At 41.4% G+C, this 20520-nt stretch overlaps 1 protein-coding gene across 3 annotated transcripts in view; it reads left to right on the top strand.

Moving 5' to 3' along the window:
• Positions 1-12238, top strand: part of TGFB2 (transforming growth factor beta 2) — a 79790-nt gene extending 67552 nt beyond the window's left edge. For 2 of the 3 annotated variants that reach the window (XM_044266819.1, XM_044266821.1), the window contains 5 exons: positions 3006-3138; positions 3261-3371; positions 4892-5069; positions 6267-6420; positions 9425-12238. In XM_044266819.1, the coding sequence (XP_044122754.1) occupies positions 3006-3138; positions 3261-3371; positions 4892-5069; positions 6267-6420; positions 9425-9583 (735 nt within the window). In that variant the 3' untranslated portion in view covers positions 9584-12238. The remainder of the gene's footprint in view (positions 1-3005; positions 3139-3260; positions 3372-4891; positions 5070-6266; positions 6421-9424) is intronic. The other variant, XM_044266820.1, reaches the window with a different exon arrangement.
• Positions 12239-20520: the final 8282 nt, after the last annotated feature.

The following is a 20520-nucleotide window of genomic DNA, read 5'->3' as shown; positions in this document are numbered from 1 at the left end:
ATGAGGGATAGTCTATGAGTGATGGAAAGCAGCTGTTTCCTGTTTCCATGGAGGACTTGGTAAGAAAGAATGGAGTTCAGTTGCAACAAGTGAGTTTAAGAACTCCTTAGCCATAAAGTTTGAGACAGCAAACCCACAAGACCAAAGCCACCTCTCTGTTTCAGAATTGTGTAGCTAAGTAGCGGTCATTCTTGGGTGGCTTAAATGGGCTTATTCTTGAACCAGTGAAAAGACACAGAGAACCTATCAGTCAGGTGAGAATATGAAGCTGTCCACCATCAGAACCTACTGGTGTTTTGTGGCTGATGAAACACTTATTAGAGGATGAGATTTAAAAAAGAAAAAGATTTCAGAATCTTTTGATCTCTTTTGGTCTTCTTTGAAAGAAAGATCCTCTAGATTTACTGCTCTCTCTGAGGTGAAGAATTTCCATAGATTTGCTGGTTTGTGTTTTTTTCTGTCCATTTGATCAATATGGTCATTAAAAAAAAATCTGTGTCTTCAATGATACTTATATCAGAGATCGATATCATAGATATTTGATATATTTTATAAATATATAATATGTAATTACTACAACAATGAAAGCAATGTTTTGTTCTAGAGGAAGTGTTAGGGATATGAAGGTGAATAAGACATACATTGTGCTGGGGCGCCTGGGTGGCTCAGTGGGTTAAAGCCTCTACCTTCAGCTCAGGTCATGATCCCAGGGTCCTGGGATCGAGCCCCGCATCGGGCTTTCTGCTTGACAGGGAGCCTGCTTTCTCTTCTCTCTCTGCCTGCCTCTCTGCCTACTTGTGATCTCTGTCTGTCAAATAAATAAATAAAATCTTAAAAAAGAAAAAAAAAGACATACATTGTGCTGATTAGGAATAAAGCAAATATAAAAACATTATGAAATAATGTATCAGTATAGGCAGTCCACTAGGGGAAGAAATTTAAAATTAGAAAAACACGCTCTGAATTTTCTACTAATTTTAAGATGGAAATGCCTGAACACATCTCAACCATTGTTTTATCATTTTAATCCTAGGTTAGTTTAATTATACCATTTGTTATGAATTGGATACGTGGTGTCTTATTTACCCACCTGGGAGTGTTTTCAAGGCAAGGTTTGGTTTCCAGAGGATTGGCCTGCTGGGAGGCTGTATCTTTAGAGGTTTACACCAGGATTAACTGTGTATACATTCCACATGTTTTATTTCCTTTTTATACCAACATTTATTTTAATCTTATTTAAAAATCTTTACTTCGATCACTGAATGTTTCTTGGTCATCTGGAAGGGGTAAGGATGAATGGTGATTCAAATCTGACCCCATAACTCTTTGGTCTTCAAAATCCAGCACCAGAGTGAGGAATTTAGGGGATTGCTTTGAATCCTCTCTCCCTACATGCTCACCGTGAGGCACTGAATGAGTTGGTGAACCTCCCTGAATTTCAGTTTCCTTAATCCACTTTACAGGAACATCTTGAGGATTCAATGAAAGGAAATAATGTGAGCCAAGCCCAGAGCCCGGTGCACCCAGCCCTCAAACCATGTTTACTCGTTTCCTTTAATTTACCAAGAACATCTCTTGTCTGTGGTAGAATCACGGATGCCTCTAAATTGTCTTCATTTAGTGGGGTGTGTCGACCCTCAGGGGCAAGACCAGTAGAGTAGATTTTGTCTAAAATTTTTGAGCCCCCCCCCAAAGTTCCATTACGAGAATCTCTTTTCTTTCCTAAACTTACTTCATCCAGAAAAAAAAAAAAGTCCACCCTAATGCCAAATATCTTAGGAAGCATTTGTTGGTAAATTACTTACCTGAACAATTCATGTACACATACGGAAGAAAAGTGCCTTTTTTTTTTTTTTTTTGCCTTTTAAAATCAGCAGGAAGATTATGCATTTTTGTTTTTGCAAGATTGAAAGGGGAGTAAGTAAGGCTTCTGGATATTTGAACAGTCCTTTAATAGACACTGAATTAAATTGAATGCTGTGCCTGGAAATGGCATCAAATTGAAGATATGATCACTGCCCTGGGGAAGCATATGAGCTTGTTGGAGAGACCAACCCACATGTATGAACCAAGCCCAGGAGAGTTAGACTCAACATTAGGAAGGGCAGTATAAGCCCCTGAGTACTAAGGGAAGGCAAGCTACAGGTTAGGGTAGGGATTTAATAGAGCTCTAAGAGAATGAGATCTTGGTTTGACTGGTTCATAAGACATCATCATTTAAAGACAGACAGAATTTTTTAAAAACCACCTGAAGTGTTCACTTCCTATAGAAACCCAAGAACCTCCTTCAGTGGCTCTTTACGTCTTTGAACTGAACGAATCCTTCTGAAGTCTCAGTGTTCAGGCTGGTTGGCTTTCAGAGTCTCACACTGGGCCAGACTGCTCCTGCCCCAATTCATTCTTTGTCTGCAGGATATGGAATATCTTTATCAATCATAACAAGTCACACCTGGAGAGTAAAAATCCCAGCCAGGGACTTACCTCAAAAGCTGAGGCGTGCCACATATGTCAATGGGGGTGGATTTAAGAACCAAGGTTGGGAACTTTTTCTCTTTATTAGAAGGAGATTTATATAATTCAGGGCCGTTAGAGGGTGAGCATGGGTCCTCTGGACTGGCCCACTCTTCCTGTCCCCCCCACCTCCCAGCTCCCCAGATTAAAAAGCAGAACAAAACCGCTAACTTAATAGCATAGAATTTATGGCTGGAATCTCACAAAGCGTATGTCAGCAAAGTAAAATAATTACTGTCACTTTCTCTTAGACACTTGGCTTTATGGTTTATGTCACCTTTATCATAATACACAGCTGACTTAGTAGCTCTATTTTTCATGGCACACGGCCTGGTGTCATGCTTTTATGCACACGTGCCGTTAGATGACAATACCTGGGTGTACCAGAGCGGAGCTGAGTTTAGATAATGACTTGGAATACTGTTAATGGCTTCGGGTTAGTCATGCTGACCGGTTGCCAACTGAGCTTGTTCCCTCTCTCTCTCCTTCTCCAGATTCTCAAATCCAAAGATTTAACGTCTCCAACCCAGCGCTACATTGACAGCAAAGTCGTCAAGACGAGAGCAGAAGGCGAATGGCTTTCCTTTGACGTGACAGATGCCGTCCACGAATGGCTCCACCATAAAGGTTACAGCCGCCCTCTGTCCTCGTCCCTAGATGCTCAGTGACCCCACATTATTGTAAGTTGATTGCAGAATTAAGGGTATTATCACACATCCAAATGACCTCCTTGACTTAATGTTTTCCAGACAGAAACCTGGGATTTAAAATAAGTTTACACTGTCCCTGCTGCACCTTTGTGCCATCTAATAATTACATCATTCCCAATAAAAGTGAAGAGCTAGAAGCAAGATTTGCAGGTAACTGAAACTTGGTCATATGAGGTGGGGGAGGGGAGGGTCTATGTTGATAATCTCGTGGGGGATCAAGCACGTTTGCATGTGAAAATGGAATTGTTTGGTGAGGCCTGAGGAGTTATAATTGTTTGGGAAAAGATAAGACTGGAGAAAGATAAATGAAGGCAGAAAGAATTGGGACCAAGCAATTGGTTCCCAGTTTACTCTGCTCCATGCCCTGTGATTTGGCAATACTGACTGATTCATCAGCTTTCCAAACTATTAGTCAGGTAAGCCCTGTACTCTTCATTTAAGCAATCCAGCTTTCCAGCTATGCTAGTATTATAGCAGAAGATAGCACACATTCAAGGACATCCATCGATAATGCCCCAAGTGCAACATCAGGAGGCCTACAACCATACTTCACTTGAGAAGCCCCTCATACCATAGCCTCTTGACCTCATCTTATGTGAATCAGAACACTCCACCGTTTCTAGCTGGCATCCAGTATTTCCACTGGCTGCCTGATCAAACTTCTGGAATAATTTATAAAGACATGATGAGGTTTTAGTTTCTCCCTGTTCCTCCTCACCTCTTAGTGATTAGCCAAAGGTCAGGGAGAAGGAGGAGATGCCAACAGTTGGACTTGCTTCCCTTGTGAGCCAGCCAGTTTGGATGATGAGAGGCAGGAGGGAAGGGTTCCGTGTGCTCGGGCCGCAGTGACTCCACAGCAGCATGCCAGGGAGCTGATTCCCCTGCCCCAGCTACCACCACCCGGGACCCCCGTCCACTTGCAGAAGGCTCCAGTGGCCCTCGCTCATGGAAAACTACTCCAGAAGGTCGAGAGATTTATTTCAGTCTCTAACGTAGCCATGATTCTCTGGAGTGTGGAGATTAAATGCTTAAACTGGCAGTCTCTTGAGCATGCTTTGGGGAGCTCGAGTTTCTGAATCTCAGATGGAATCAGGAAAGTGTTGAAGACGCCATAAAATAAATGAAAAAGCCCTTTCTTCACAGCTTCCCCAAATAGCATTAGGTAAGGGTGACTTCTGTTTCACTTGAACTTAATTCACTGCAATTTCTTGTGAGTCTCGGGTTGTGTTCATGAGGAAAGTCTTTTGAGTTTAGTAGCCTGAGGAAGAGAGTGAATTGGCGGGGGACAAGCCGTGTTCTTTTGCTGTGCCCTTCAGTCGCTGAGGGGCTGGACATGGCCTGAACTGAGGGTTCAGTTCAAATAAACTAGCTAGGTCGCCCTTGGACTATGGTCAAAGTCTTCTTCTGTAGTGACCTTCATAACCAACAAGCCCTGCCTTGGACACTGAACTGTCTCCTGCCACGAGCCTCAGTGAGAAGTGTCCATTGTCGCCTGTGATTGTCTCCTCGTGCTGTATCGATTTCCGTGGGGAATGACGGTAGCCAACCGGTGATGCTATTGTGAGGTCATCATGGCTGCTTGTGACAAGATGCAAAGGAAAGAAAGAATGGCTGATTGTATTTGATGAAGGTAAAGCTAAATGTTTGTCACCCAAATGCATTTTTTCAAGGTATTGATGGCGCCTCCACATATACCAGTGGTGATCAGAAAACTATAAAGTCCACTAGGAAAAAAAACAGTGGGAAGACCCCACACCTCCTGCTAATGTTGTTGCCCTCCTACAGACTTGAGTCACAACAGTCCAACCGGCGGAAGAAGCGTGCTTTGGATGCAGCATATTGTTTTAGGTAAAGGAAATCAAAATAAAACAAAGTAATCACATCTGTCGACTCTCACACTGCCTTTGTCTTTTCTTACAAATGGAGCTAAACTCCACTCATGGCTTAAGGCCAGGTATAGGACAGGATAGCCACCCTACCTCCTAACGGCCTTCTTCCCAGAGGCTCCAAACTGTTTTCTGTGTAGTCTTCCATGGCCCCATTGCAAGGAACCAAGTGTGAAGTCAAAAAACGAGTCCCCTGAAGTTTTTCCCAGATCCCCCTGAAGCACTTTGGGGCTGAAGAAGAAAATGAGCTCCCTGCTCCCCAGAGCGAATATAAGGTTACTTGAGGGGTATGATGGCTGATCCTTAATTGGAAAGACTCACTGTCTGTATGAAGCCCGCCCTCCCCCCACTGTCCACGGTAGAGCGTCCATGGCCATACCCTTTTTCACAGAGATGAGAGAAATAGAAGAATGCTACTGTGTCATTAGCTACTGAATCTGAGAGAAGTGAAGGCTACACAGATTTATTAACCACTCCTGTAAGAGTTCATAGAGGGGAGGTTGTGAGTGTTCTCCTGTGGTTTCTTATCAAGCCTCCTGAGAGGAAGGTTCTTTATTGTGAGAGCTATGGGGCAGTAAGGGGTCCTCACTGATAGATGCTCAGAGAGTTCATGAGTAAAATGGCTTTTATTGGTCGCCAGAGTCAGTGGTTACCCTCAGCGAGGCTCCATGTGTCTTGATTTCTGGTTCATTCCCTGGTCTAGGGGCATGAGATGAAATTATGGATTCATTCTCAAAGGAAAATGCCTTAGGTGGTTCTTTGAAAATAGCTGTTGTACTTGGATCATTTTATATTTGAAAGGACCTTTGAGGCTGACCTGGCAAAACTGCTCAGTGTTGGTTGGAAAGGGGGGATTGGTCTCTTCAGCCACCTCTCTGCTTCTATCTAGTCATTCAAGGGAAAGGTTTGACTTTCAAGGTCACAGCCAACCAAGGGAATTGAGGTTTAGAATTCTTAAAGGGAAGTAGTCCATCAGGTCACCATGACATTCCATCGTGAAAGTCATTTGAGATTCCTATAAAACCATTCGGACCTAGCCCATGGTACTTGCTCATTGGATGCTGTTTGCATGAGTGAAGGAGTCATTTTTCTGGCTTGGAATTGGGTGTGTGTGGGGGGGAATCAGCTGTAAAATCTCCACTGCTCTTTCTTCTAACAGAAATGTACAGGATAATTGCTGTCTGCGTCCACTTTACATTGATTTCAAGAGGGATCTTGGATGGAAATGGATACATGAACCTAAAGGGTACAATGCCAACTTCTGTGCTGGAGCGTGCCCATATTTATGGAGTTCAGACACTCAGCACAGTAGGGTAAGTATTTGGCTCCATTTCTTCTATTGTTGGGTCGCTAATGTGTACCTCCAGGTAATATGTCCACTGAATTCTGTTTAGCCTGGTGCCTGTTCATCGCACATGAATGGGTACTGGAACGATCCTCTTGAATGGCCAGGAAGAATGTAGGGGGTAGGTGAAGTCAGAAGGGACACTGCTCAGTTTCAAGTGTGGATTTTGCCTTCCCAATTCAATGATAAGCATCTAGGAGACAGTTTTGTTCATTTTTTTCTTTATTTTATATTACAAATGACTGGTAGCTATAAAAAAATCTTTTGGAATCAATTTATCACTTGGGGTCATGCATAGCTTGGATGTGAAAGGACCCAAGTCCCCATCTAAAAAAAGGAGCTCTCATCATCTGTATCAAGGACTGTCACATTGGAAAGAACTTTGAGGACCTCATTTGATGCTTTGGAATAGTGACTCCCTCATGCACGACAATTAAAAAGTCATTTGACTTCTCTAAACCTCAATCCCTCAATTTCTCATCAGTAAAAAGGAATGTTTATGTTAAAGATGATCTTTTAAAATAACAAAGCCAAACTTGAGAGTAGATATAAAGAGCAAATTGATGAAATTAGAGAAAGCTATGGGAAAATTAGGATCTCCAAGTCTTTTTGAATATACCCAAAGTACACAAGAATCTAAATATTTTGTTGGATCACTTCAGTGAGGTTAGAAGGCTAATTCAGAGGGCCAGTTCTTGATGGGAGGCTATGGATGAGTAGCCCAGATCAGCAAAGACTTTTTCTATGGAATAATGATGCTTGTCCTAATGCTTTTTCCTCGTACCTCATAATGTAGGATTTCAGAGAAGGGAAGGACTTCATAAATTATCTTATCTGAACATTTCACTTTACTTACAGAAATTAGAGTCTAGATCGTGTAGATCAAGGATCTAACAGTTGATGACAAACCAAAACTTGGAATGCAGACTTCCTTGTTTTATAACCAGGCCTCGGTTTGCTCTGCCTTACTGAGTCTTATTCCCAAAATGTGGCTACACATTGGGGTTATGCCTCTGTAAATCTCCTTATTAAAGAAGCATTAGAAAAATTGCCTTCACTGCAGGGTAGGAAAATGGACCTGTTGCCAAGAGGATCACATAAGGCATTCGACTCAATTCAAGAGTTTGGGGGTTATTGATGACTTTAGACAATCTGTGTTATAAAATTCCTCTTTAATTCATATGAAAAATCACGTGCTAGTAGAACATGAAGTCTATTTATTTATAAATGCCTACATATGCTGGGCTTTCAATTGACAAATAGGACACTCCCTCCTTCAGCTGTTTTCTCAACCCCCTGTAGGTTTTGGCACTCCAGGCTGACCACGTGCTTGGCCATGTGAGGAGAGCTTGCTCATGCCTGTCCCTTTGTCTGAGCTCTCTGGCCAGGCTGTTTCAACTGGGCTGTGGCAACAGTAGCTAGAATGTGGGCACGGCCCCATTGCCAAGTAGAAATATAATTCCCCTCCCTGATACACAGAGGGAGTGTGTGAAGGCTGAGACCATGCTTGTTTTTCAAGGGGAGAGGAAGAATAACTGTCATGGTCACAAATATGTGGTTTGGACAGTTACCCGAGAAGCCAGAGGTAGCTTAATAAAGTAGTCAGTGTTGCCGCACTGAACAGATCTTCTGTCTTAGGCTGAAAAAATCGCAGTGAATCTCGAGGAAAAGGTCACTTGCTGTTTGACTAACACATTAATGGCATCCTTGGAAACGTCTCTTTATCATCACTGGGGAACCTACGTACTTCCATTGGTTAAAGGCCCATCCCCCGTGGATACGAAACTCAGTTAAGGGTATGGGACTAACTCTAGAACTTTCTTTTCATTCCACTGTGGGACTGGCTAAAGCCCTCCCACTTAGGCATGCCCATTTACCACATGGAATCTGATGGAGGGCTGATTATTATTACTATTGTTGTTTTAAGCAAAATGAAAGAAAGTGAATAATTTAAAAATAGAGCTTGCTTTTCGTATCATTCTTTTTTTTTTTTTTTAAGATTTTTATTTATTTATTTTTGAGAGAGAGAGAACACGTGCGAGAAGAGTGTGAGCAAGGGGGTGGGCAGAGGGAAAAGCAGACTCCCCGGGAGCTGATGCAGGGCTCGATCCCAGGACCCTGAGACCATGACCTGAGCCGAAGGCAGACGCTTAACACATGGAGCCACCCAGGCGCCCTGGTGTCATTCTTAAGTAACTCTTAACTGGTTAATTCTTGATTGTGTTATGAAGCAATATTAAATGAAAAAACTTGTATCTTTTTTTCTTTAAAACAAAAATGTAGGTGACATTAAATTGGCCTGCCAAGACACAGCGCAGAGAGGTTTCACAGGCAGACAGGTGTTTTTTTCTATACGTAAAGGTAGATTAAAGTGCTCATGGGAGTTTTCATCCAGCCTGTGATTCTTCTACTTCTCCCTGCATTTGCTTCTTCACGGAGCCCACAGTCTCATTCTGCTTACTCCGGCTGTGAGGTCAAAACAAAGTCCATAGAGTCTCTGAGCCAAAGGGAGCGCTAACCTAGGTGGGAATTAGAAATAGACACTTGGTTACAAGGAAGGGTAGACAGCAAAACAAATACTAAGAGCACCAAATTTTTCGACAGTCTGGCAAGTGTGTGTACAGCGATGCAGTGATCAAAGTCAAGAATTATTGGGGAAACTGTAAAATTTGTTGAATGAGCGATTTTGTACAATCTGAGCTTTTACAAAATCATTTGTTTACGGCGTATGAGGAAGGGATTCTGTAGGAAAATGATGAATTCAGTGATTGCTAGGAGCACATACCAAGTTGACCATAATTGGGGGTTTAAGAGAAGGAAATTGTAAACCAGTCCATTTAAATTGTCTCCTGAGTGCGGTGACTGATAAGGTCACACTATAGCACTATGGAATTGTTCTTTTTAAAGTCACTCCCCTACCTTTTTTTATTGGTCTTTTCCTATGTTCTCTTTCCTCTCCTATGTTCTTTCAGGTTCTCAGCTTATATAATACCATAAATCCAGAAGCATCTGCTTCTCCTTGCTGTGTGTCCCAGGATTTAGAACCGCTCACCATTCTCTACTACATCGGCAAGACCCCCAAGATCGAACAACTCTCTAATATGATCGTAAAGTCTTGCAAATGCAGCTAAGATTCTTGGAAAAGTGGCGAGATGATAATCCCATGGTGATGAAGATAAGCAGGAGGGCGATGACAAGAACAAAGACAATGTTTATAACAGAAAACTAAGAGAGCCTTGCTTCGACAGTGTTAAAAAAATTTTTGAAAAAAAAACGGTACTAGTTCAAACACTTCGGAAGTCTGTGTTCTGTTTGTTAAAACTGGCATCTGAAACAAAACAAAATGAAACAAATTGAAGGCTTTATTCTACATTTCACCTACTCTGTAAGTGAGAGAGACAAGAAGCGAAACCTTTTTTTTTTTTTTTTTAAGAAAAAAATAAACACTGGAAGAATTTGTTAGTGTTAATTATGTGAAAGGAAAAACAAACAAACAAACAGGAAAATCCCATTAAGTGGAGTTGCTGTACATACCATTCCTATCCCATGCCTCACTTGATTTTTCTGTATTGCTATGCCATAGGCACCCTGCCCGTTACCTTTCGAGTTAACAGTGAGTTATTTATTGTGTGTTACTACATAATGAACGTTTCATTGCCCTTGGAAAATAAAACAGGTGTATAAAGTGGAGACCAAATACTTTGCCAGGAACTCATGGATGGCTTAAGGAACTTGAACTCAAATGAGCCAGAAAAAAAAGAGGTCATATTAACGGGATGAAAACGCAGGCGAGTTATTCTGTGACCAAGCAAGTCTGCATTAAGATAAAGACCCTGAAAACACATGCTGTGTACCAACTGCCTAAGGAAGCTTCTTGTAAGGTTCAAAACTGAAAAGCCTGTTAATAAAGGAAAATTTCAGTCAGAATAAGTCTGTAAGATTTTTTTCTTTCCTTTTAATTGTAAATGGCTCTTTGTCAGTTCAGTAAACCAGTGACATGTTGAAATGTTTTGCTACGTACCGGTCCAATTTCAGACCTTCAAGTATTGCTGTATGGCTATGCTATAGGTTTTTCTTCATTTCCATATATGTAACCGTACCTACATTCTTACAATAGATGGGTAGAGAAGCCAGTGTAATTGGAAACACATCTGCAGATCTTTTTTGTAAACTATTAAATCAGAACGTTAACTACTTTACATGTAATGTGTAAATTTTTACCATATTTTTAATGTTCTGTAATAATGTCAACTATGATTTAGATTGGACTTACACTGGGGCTCTTTTTAATGATCACTCAGACCTGTGTGTTTCCTTTAGCCGGCCAGGACTTTGGAGGAAAGGCCCTGCAGTTTGACTTGCACTTACAGTTATGTGTTTTATAGTATTTCTCCCCGTGCGCTTTGTGTATTGTCCAATATTATGACATAAGCTATCTGAGTCCACTTGTCCTTTCGTTTTCCTTTTATAAAAAGGATCGATTCAAGTTCAAAAGTCTTCCTTCATCTCCTAAGCATCATTACTAATCAATTCCAATGTTAACCATCTTCTGTGCTAGGAAAACTCGGGAATATGATAGATATACATAGATCACTGAGCTGAAGTATTTTCGTTTCAGTCAGGATCTGACTGAAACTCAGAATCTTCATGGCTGAGTGGAGACAGCTTTCTGCAACTTGGTTTAATCGGTATGTTCACAGAATTCTATGGTTCTTGAGATCAGACAGTTCATAGGAGACATCTTTTCCTTTAGTCAGGTTTTTAGTGTTCGGGGAGAAATGGAAAGACTGATATTTTTGTTGATTTTTTTTTTTTTTAAAGGAAGGAAAAAAGCCCCATTTAGCGCGAGTCACTTAGTTGATTTCACTAAAGTTAAGGTCTTCATAGATGTTCTTTGATGGTCATTAGAGGTACAAGCCAAATATGCCCACGATCCAAAAATTCTGTTTATCCCTCTGAATGAGAGTTATCTAGATCTGAGACTAGAATTTACCTTGCTTTAATAAGTGAATGATTTGCCATATTGTTGCAGAGAAGGTAACGTTCTGTCAAGGTTGGTAGGTCAGTTTACCAGTTGTCTCTTCCTTAGCTTGAGAAGAAAAATTAATAAGTAAAACAATGGAGTATATGCAGGGTCCCCGAAAGGGTTGCCTGGCGAGGTGTGAATCCAAGTGAAGTTGTGTGTGTGATCCAGTGGACTTCTTGTCTGCCGTTTTCTGGCCATTAATGAGATGATGAATTGGATTCACAGATTTGCAAACTGGAAAGGCAAGAATAGGGACGCCATGGTAGTAGAGGACCCTGGTGTTGGGTGTGACCTGACCTCAGAAACGAGTGCGTTGATTTTTTTCCTTCCGTTTGCTATTAATTCTATGTAAATCACTTTTATTTCTGCAGGTGTTTTCCTCTCAGAATGACGTTTTGTTTTGTATTATTTTGTCTTTCCTCATGAATGCACTGATAATATTTTAAATGCTCTATTTTAAGATCTCTTGAATCCTTTTTTTTTTCGTTTGGAGGTTCTGTAAGGTCTTTATCTCCCATAAGTAAATATTGTGGTGGGCAGGGAGGGGGGCGGTCGGGAATGGGAAGATGTTAGTCTATGGGTCGGGGCGGGATGGTGGTTTTCGTGTTAAGCAGCAGTACAATTTCACGGTCGGCATGATTTAAAAAATGGAATAGAAGAATAGCTGTTTTGTACTTTGATGACCGATTACGCTGTATTTTAAACATGATGTATGTCTGTTTTGTGGTGCTCTAGTGGTAAATAAATTATTTCGATTGGATGTTGATGTGTTTTTCCTCTCACGGGATTATCACTGAGACTAGAGAACACTTTTACCGCCCTGAGAATCATCTCGAGCTGGAAAAGTCCTAGATCTTTAAGGTTGGGCTTTTATTTTCAAGGATATTCTCTCCAGAAATGTCATGTTTTATAGCTCATGAGCTAGGATGTGTCGACCAAGGACCAGAGAAAGCCCTGTGCAGTCTTTTTATTCTGTTGTTTATTGCCATTTGGTAATTGTTTGAGATTCGGTTTCCATCCAGCTTGACTGTCTACCAGAAAAAATGCAGAGAGTTGTTTGAACCATGCCTTGGCTTTCTGGTTCTATGTTCTGCCAACCTCAGGGCCAAAAGAACTGGTCTAGACAGTATCCCCTGTAGCCCCATAACTTGGGCAGCTGCTGAGCCAGCCGGATAGAACGAGAACCACGTGCTCTCTGGGATTGGTGTTCGGAACAGCTACTCCTCTCTCTCTCCCCGGTCCGCTGCCCCGAAAAACCCCTATTCCCGCAAAGAGCTTTGGCCTTTTCCCTTCAAGGCCAGGCTTCACGAGTGAGTTGCCAATCTCATAAGAAATGGAACTAATAAAAAAGTAGTCGTGGCTCAATCTGGTTGTCTTGCTTTCTCCGATGCAAAAACCAGTCTGTGCCCACCATCGAAACCTCACACGGGAACAGACCCTCAATGCAAGTTTAGGTGTCATAAAAAAAAAAAAATGGTCCCTTTTCTACGATCGTCTGTGTTTCATCTTCGATCTTCAACTCACAGTTAAAGGAAGTGTTTCACTTGAACACAGTCCTTTCCTGCTTCTCTGCAGAGTGGCCAGTGTGGGGTCCATCATCCAAGCCCTCATTGCCTTCCTGTGATGAGTAAGAAAAGGAGGGTAGCAGGGGAATGAAGAGAATCACCTAACATTAGCTTTGGCAAGTTTGTCAACCACTCTGAGACCTGGTTCTTTATTTTGTAAATGAGGACTAGACTACCTGATTTACAGGGCTTTGCAGGTTTGTTTTTGTGTTCCTGTGGTCCAGTGAATCTACGTATGACAAGTATTTCCCTTGACGTTTGGACTATAGTGGATAATCAGTAAACTGCAGTCTTAATATATTTCTCAACTTGTTCTGTTTTGGACTCTTGGCAATTCTATTGTAACGAACTGTTTATATTCAGACTGTAACCTGGGGCCGTACTTCCCTGTCTTGAGAGTGAGTGTGTAAATGCTCCAGACTCTATTTCTCATAAATGGATCAAGCCATGAGTTATTTCTGAGAATACTCTGTAATTCTGTTAAAGAGACAAAGTGGCCAACTGAATGACCTACTTCCTAAGATGATGATAGAACTGTGGTTTGCTGAGCACCTACCAGCTCCTGTTCTCTGTTAACCTAGTTAACCTCACATATTACCTTATGATATAGTTTTTTTTTTTTTTTTTTTAACAGCTCCATTTTGCAGGGAAGTGATTAGACACAGCTTGGTTAAATCATGTGTCCAAGATCCCTCAGTTTGTAAGGGAAGGGTCTAGAATTTCATTGTCCAGTAAGTACACTAGCTGCTAGGCATATGTGGCTTTCAAGCAGTTGAAATCTGTCTAATCTGAACTGAGATATAACAAAGTGTAAAATACACATCAGATTTCAAAGACAGTACCAAAATAAGAATGTAAAACGTCTCATTAATTTTTGATCTTGATAACATGTTTGAATAATACTATTTTGGATATATGGGATTAAATAAAGTACATTATTAAAATTAATTTCACCTGTTTCTTTTACTTTTTTAATACTATTATCATAAAGTTAAAATTATCCATGTGGCTCACATCCCATTTCTCTAGCATTTCTTTTTGGTTCTTTCTTAGGATTTCCATCTCTCTGCTTACATTGCCTGTCTATCTGTTCTTGCATGCTGTCTACTTTATCCTTTAGAGCCCTTAGCATGTTAATCAAAATTGTTTTAAATTCCCTATCTAGTCCTTTCAATATCCCTGCCAGGTCTGATTCTGATGCTTGCTGTGTCTCTTCAAATTGTGTTTTTGCCTTTTAGTATGCCTTGTAATTTTTCTCTTGATAGCTAGACATGACATACTGGGTGAAAGAAACTGCTCTAAATAGGCCTTACTGGCTTGGTGTTGAGGTGGGAGGGGAAGCATTCTGTACTACGGTCTCCTGGTGAGGTCTTGGTCTCAGTATGCCTCTGCCCCTGGACTCTGAACTTCATAAGAGTTTCTCAGTTTTTCTAATCCACCACCATTAGGTAGCACAGCATGGCTAGAGTGGGTTGGAGTTCGTATTTCCTTCCCTTCTCTAGGTCAGTTAGGCTCTGATACTCTGGCTAGTTAGCCTTCGGTTAATTAGTTTCCCCTGAGAGGGGGCCATGCTAAGAACAGAGTGCTTAGGTATATTTCAGAATGGCTCTTTGCCCCCTCTCCCTGATGGGTGTACTATGAAATTGTTCTTCAATATCTATTCTGGGAATGTAGTAGAGCTCCTGGAGGTAAATCTTAACAGTATTGTGGGGCCTCCCCTGTAACTGGGTCCCCCTAGAATTCCTTAACTTTCAGAGCTGTTTGCACTGAGCCTTCCGCCATTCATCAATGATGCTTCCAGTTTTTCTAGCCCTGCAATGCTTCCTGCATTGGTTCTGGCTTGTGAGACTCTGGTCTTGGAAGCTGTGATGGCCTGTGTTTGCCTGTCTTTTTCTCCAGTTCTGGAAGCTGCAGTTTTCTCCTCTCCTAGGATTCCAAGAAGACTTTCTGATTTTTCAGTCTGCTCAGTTGACAGTACTAGTTGTTAAGATGAAGTGGCCACTTCCAGTTCTTTATACACAGAACCAGAAACTGGAAGTTCTATTTCTTATTCGACAGCTCTAATGTAGAATTTGGAAGCTGTTCTCTTTAGAAACAAAATCTAAACTACCCTCAACAGCTACTGACCAGCTTTTGTTTTTATAATTAACATACCATTGAACAATATTAGGCCAAACCCTCTGAAACTGGTTTTGTAGCTCGTGATTTCTTGTATGTTGACAATTCCTTAGGGTTCAACCTAACAGCTGGCACTGGTTGACTAATATAGTAAGGAAAATGCAAGTATTATCCAAGCCCCACCAACAAAACTCTTGACAAAACTAATTGCTACATACCAGCAAAGCCACTGTGTGGGGCAGTACCACCCACTTCTAGAGTCATTGGACTATCTTATTAAATGTTTTCAGTCCATAAAAATCTTCACCGATACACCTGTGACAACTTTTTCTGTTGTATTTAGGGAGGAAGCAAAACACTTGTTGTGCTCATTTGAGTTACTGGGCTGGAGAAGACATTGCTTTTCTTTTTATTTATTTATTTGGGAGAGAGACAGCGAGAGAGAACAAGAGCGAGGAGAAGGTCAGAGGAGAAGCAGACTCTCTGTGGAGCTGGGAGCCCGATGTAGGACTCGATCCTGGGACTCGGGGTCATGACCTGAGCTGAAGGCAGTCACTTAACCAACTGAACCACCCAGGTGCCTGACATTGCTTTTCTATCTGTAAGTAGGTTGTGCTGAGTTTCCAGGGCTGGAGGCCTTAGATAGCTGCCTCCAGGCTTTGGGTTCCAGAAATTTACAGAAGGGAGGAGTTGTGTTTTTGTAATTATCTACCTATCATCTATCTATCTATCTATCTATCTACCTATCTTTTTAAAACAGAATCAAAATTACAAATACAGAATTAGATTCAGAGTCTTAGAAAGGGCCCATAACAATGGGAAAAGCCTGGGCATCGTAAATTTTAAGAGTTTCACTGCAAACCTACTTCTGGGCTTGAAGCTAACACATGCTTTTGTTTCTATCAAAGGCTGTTACCTTGTAATTCTAGCTATAACTGGATTTCATCTCTTTGTTGCTAATCTGCTAAAAATCAGTTTTAAATCAGTTTAGATCAGTTGCTCTGTTCTCTGTCCTCCCCTTGTCTCTGCAACTGCATTTTACATGCTGAACAAAGGAAAATAAGACTCTGGTTTCACTAGTATTCCAAGTCAGAGACAATAAAGGAAAGGTTAGTTTTATACCTCTTTTGAAACATCAAACTAGATCCTATGAGATTGGAGAAATTGTTAAGATACATATTTGATCATTGTATTGATAGATATGAGTAACTTATTGAAATTATTTCACAAAATGATTTAAAAAATGCTTTCCAATGGCCTTCTTTAAATGAAAGAATTGCTTTAGATTTTTTTCCTGATGGTGTCTTTATTTCCCTGAAATACTTTGAGTTGGTTCTTTTATTTCAAGCAAGTAATGGCTGTTTGAAGAAGAGATGAGTGTGTTCCTGTAACTGGGCAGAGACCTAGTGAAAGGAACAGAATGTACAGAGGGAGACTCTGTACTGTGTGATCAAAACTAGGGAAATCAGTCAGCCTGAGAGAACAGACATAATTAAAGAGCAAGGCAAGAAGTTAGTGGTAAAGGAAAAAGCCCAATATAATCTCTCAGGCTTTTCCCCCAAAGTAGGATTTTCTCTCTTATAGATGCCAACCCAACTGAAAGAACACAGATGTGTTACTCAGGTGACATCATAAAGGTCTGGCCAGCCCCAGAGATGGAAACCCTCTCCTCAGGCCCAAATCTCCATTCTGAATCATATAGAAAATTCCAAATCTCAGGATGTTGGGAGCAAACAAGCTAAGAAGTTATGTAATCCAATACGACTCTAAAGGCAATGTGAAGTCATGCAGTTTGGCTTGTCCTCAAATATGGGTGTAACACTAATTTCTTCATTTGAAACAAAATTAAATTAAACAGTACAGAAAACTGAGAACTTTAAGTCAAGCGCTGGTGGTTCATTTTGTGATGTTTCGAATGTCACATCAGCATGTGTGTACATCTTCCCCTCGCTCATGTCCTGGTGGTCCAAGAAACCACTTGCCACATTCAGATTCCTACAGAGGTGAAGTAGATAGGAGCTGCTGTGGGAGGCACCCTGGAGCCCTGGGGAGGTCGGGCAATCCCCCCGAATACTGCCTACTTGGTACAGCCTCTGGTGGTCAAAAATGAAGAATTATTCCGTATGATCTTTCCCAAAGTGTGTGTGTGTGTGTGTGTGTGTGTGTGCATGTGTGTGTGAGTTTGAACATTGTCAGTGGTGTAGCACCAGAACCAATTGCAACCCAGAGGTACTAGAATCGATTTTAATTTATTTACTCTTGATCAGGGATCTAGAGTAGTGATATCAGGGATCACTTCAGGACGCAACGGAAGGAAAAGGAAAGAGGGAACATGGGAAAGGGAGGGCCACGGAGCTCCAGCTTCATGTGCGGCTCACATGTAGTCCAAGAGTTGGCTGTCTGTGTGTAATATCAAAGCAGCCGAACAAATGTACTGAAAAATTACAGAACAAATTGGTCAGCTGGGCTTAACTTGAAGCAGAAGATTCAAAGGAGGAATCCCACGGTGCTCTTGTCTTTCACTAGGAGTCTTTTAAAAGCCAACCTGCTGCTTGCATAAATGATGTGACTACAAGAAGGGGATCTTTGTTCTCTGTCTCTGTCCTGCTGCACTGGGTTTGGGGAATGGTCACATCCTCCCTCCCCGCAGGGGTCTCTCTCAGAGCAGTTAGCATCCCAATCCTGTGTTTCCCATGTTTGACCAGTCCTTATTTATATTGTGTTCCAGCACAATTTAACTCATGGAAATTTAATGAATGTTTGTTAATTTGAGGAAAGGCCTGGGATAGGTGCAGAGTCCCAACTCTGCTGCTGAGGCACTGTCTAGGACCCCAAGAAATCAGCATTCTCAGTATGTCCTTCTTTAATAAAACACAAGCATTGGATTAGGTAATCTATAAAGTACTTTGTATTTTTTTTTCCTGATTTGTAGGTAGCCCGCATGTGTTTTTCTATGATTGGTACCAGCGAGCAGGAAGCATCATTCACTTGACAAGTAATTACTGAGTTTATCCTATGTATCAGATTTTGTTTCAGGTTTTAAGTTCACAAAAGTGAACAACACAGGCCAAATCAATAAACTCTGCTCTGATCATATTCTGTTTGAGCAGGGATTTCACTCCAGTGAAAACCTGAAAGAAGATGCTAGAATGTGAGCTCACACTGTACCTTCCTTGTTGCCAATACGGAGACATGGTTTCCATCTCTGAAGGAGGCAGAATCATCATCCACTTCCCAGGCATCATTTGGTAGGTATAGGAGAAGGAAGAGCTACTTCTTCCCAAAATGCTTTCTCCATCAGAGCCTGTCAATGGGCAAAGTCTTTCAATTGCCAACCAGAGATAAGGTTGGAAAATTAGCTCTCCTGGGAGATAACCCGACTCTGCAAATTCACACAAGAGAATTGATAAACAGCTTTTCATAATAAAGGAAGACTGGAACAATGTTATCTCTGAAGATGAAGGACAAGCAAACAGGGATTCTGATATTCATTCCATCCCCTAGAGCTCTTGAAAGTCAACAGTAACTAGTTCAGCACCCCAAGAGCTCATAGCTTGGAATGCACCAAATTACCATTATCATAGCTTTGTTGCCTGCCATGCCAACATCTCCAGAATCATCACTACGACTTACAAGTGTGTGTGTCTTGATTGAGAGCCCCCATGGGTAACTTGTTCCATCTAATCCCAGTTCCAGGGACTCTGAGCCAGGGACACTTTTGTCCCTTTGTTCCTGAGACATTTGACAAGATCTGGAGACACTTTTGGTTGTTACAATTCAGGAAGTCCAACTTGATTCTGGTGGGTAAAGGCCAAGGATGCAACTAAACATCCTACAGTGGGCGGGATGGCCTCCCTCAATAAAGAAGTAGTTAGCCAAAGGTTGTCAATATTGCTATAATTGAGAAACTCTGATATCGACTAAAACTTCCTCAACATTGGTCAGTTATCAAGGGTTTCATAAGGCCGTGAAGAATTATTAAATAGTGTAAATAACGGTGGTGGGTTTCTAAAATGACCCTCTAGTTGCACAGTAGCAAAAATGAGAATATTTCCAAAATTTACTTCAACCAGAGGGTCTCTTCAGGTGAATTCTGCATTAATTTGTGTCTATCATAAAGGCTCCAGGGATGACTGCTTTTGGGATGTGATATCATTCCCCATGTGCTCCAAAGTCACAGTCTGTGGGAAAGCAAGGTTTAAAGACTTATTTTCTGCGTTCATATTTCTAGCATTTCCCTCAATGTCTTTAAAGAAATTTGTTTTGGGCTCTGTCCTTGACCATGGAAGAAAGGGAATTGGGTTGTCATCTTTATTAACAGGAGCATTTATTGAAGGGTATAGATCCCAAATGATCAAATTGCTCATGTCCTTAAGGAAAGCCACATCTGGACCCGCAATTTATGCTGTTATAAAAAGACAAACATGTCTCACTGTCTCTTATCTTGTTCCCTCTGAAACATGCTTCCCAGTTCAGCAAGAGGATCTTTCTCAAGCAATGATCAAATATGTCAGCCCCTGAAAGAAACCTAACAGAGCATTGCCATTGCTTAGAAGGCAAATCTAAAATCCTTGACATGGTAGATGTTTGTTTTAAGACTATGTGTTCAGATGTGAAGGAAGGAATTTTCTGTTCTTCTGACTGAATTCACTTAACTTATAAGCCTCTTGTTTTGTTCAAGTAGTGGAACAATTAAGCCTGCCAAGTGAAGAAAACTACGTTGCTACAGTTTAAAAGCTGTTTCTTTTGGCTAATTACTCAGCATTGAATTTGCTTGGCCCACTCCTCCTTTTTCTCTGTTCTCAGTAGCATGCGGGTCCTGATGGAGGCTTATGGGGCCTATAGGAGGTACATATTTGGTGTGCGGTTCTCTTTTCACTGATCCCTGGAGTATGTCATAACCCATCGTGGACATGGCCTTCTATATTAGAGGAGGTCAAAACAGGAAAATAAAAAAACACTGGTGTTTGAAATAGGAATTTGGTATGCAGAACTGATTACCGGGGGATGGAAGAGATGAGGAAACACATAGGAGACTTTAAGGCAACCCAAAGGCTAGCAACAGCAGAAAGCTAATAATTACTGGAATACAGGTCTTATCTCATTGGATCTGACTGGACTTGGAACTGTAATGAAGGTGATACTACATGATACCCAGAGGGACAAGTGAGGATGCAGTGTTATGAATTCAGGGGCTGCGTTGGAGTGGCCCCTCTGTTGGGGGCTGGAGCTTTGAAGTGCCACTGTCTTTGCTGGAAATGTTGTCTGAAGCAAAATAGGATAGAAGCCCCCTAGATTCTTTCTTCCCCTTTCCCTGTGTCCTGTCAGCATCTCCTCTGGTTACACTCAGTGGGAAGCC

The sequence above is a fragment of the Neovison vison genome, chromosome 10 (assembly GCF_020171115.1).
Source record: "Neovison vison isolate M4711 chromosome 10, ASM_NN_V1, whole genome shotgun sequence".
Classification (NCBI taxonomy): domain Eukaryota; kingdom Metazoa; phylum Chordata; class Mammalia; order Carnivora; family Mustelidae; genus Neogale; species Neogale vison.
The sequence above is the reverse complement of the archived record's forward strand: the minus strand, read 5'-3'. Positions and strand labels throughout refer to the sequence as shown.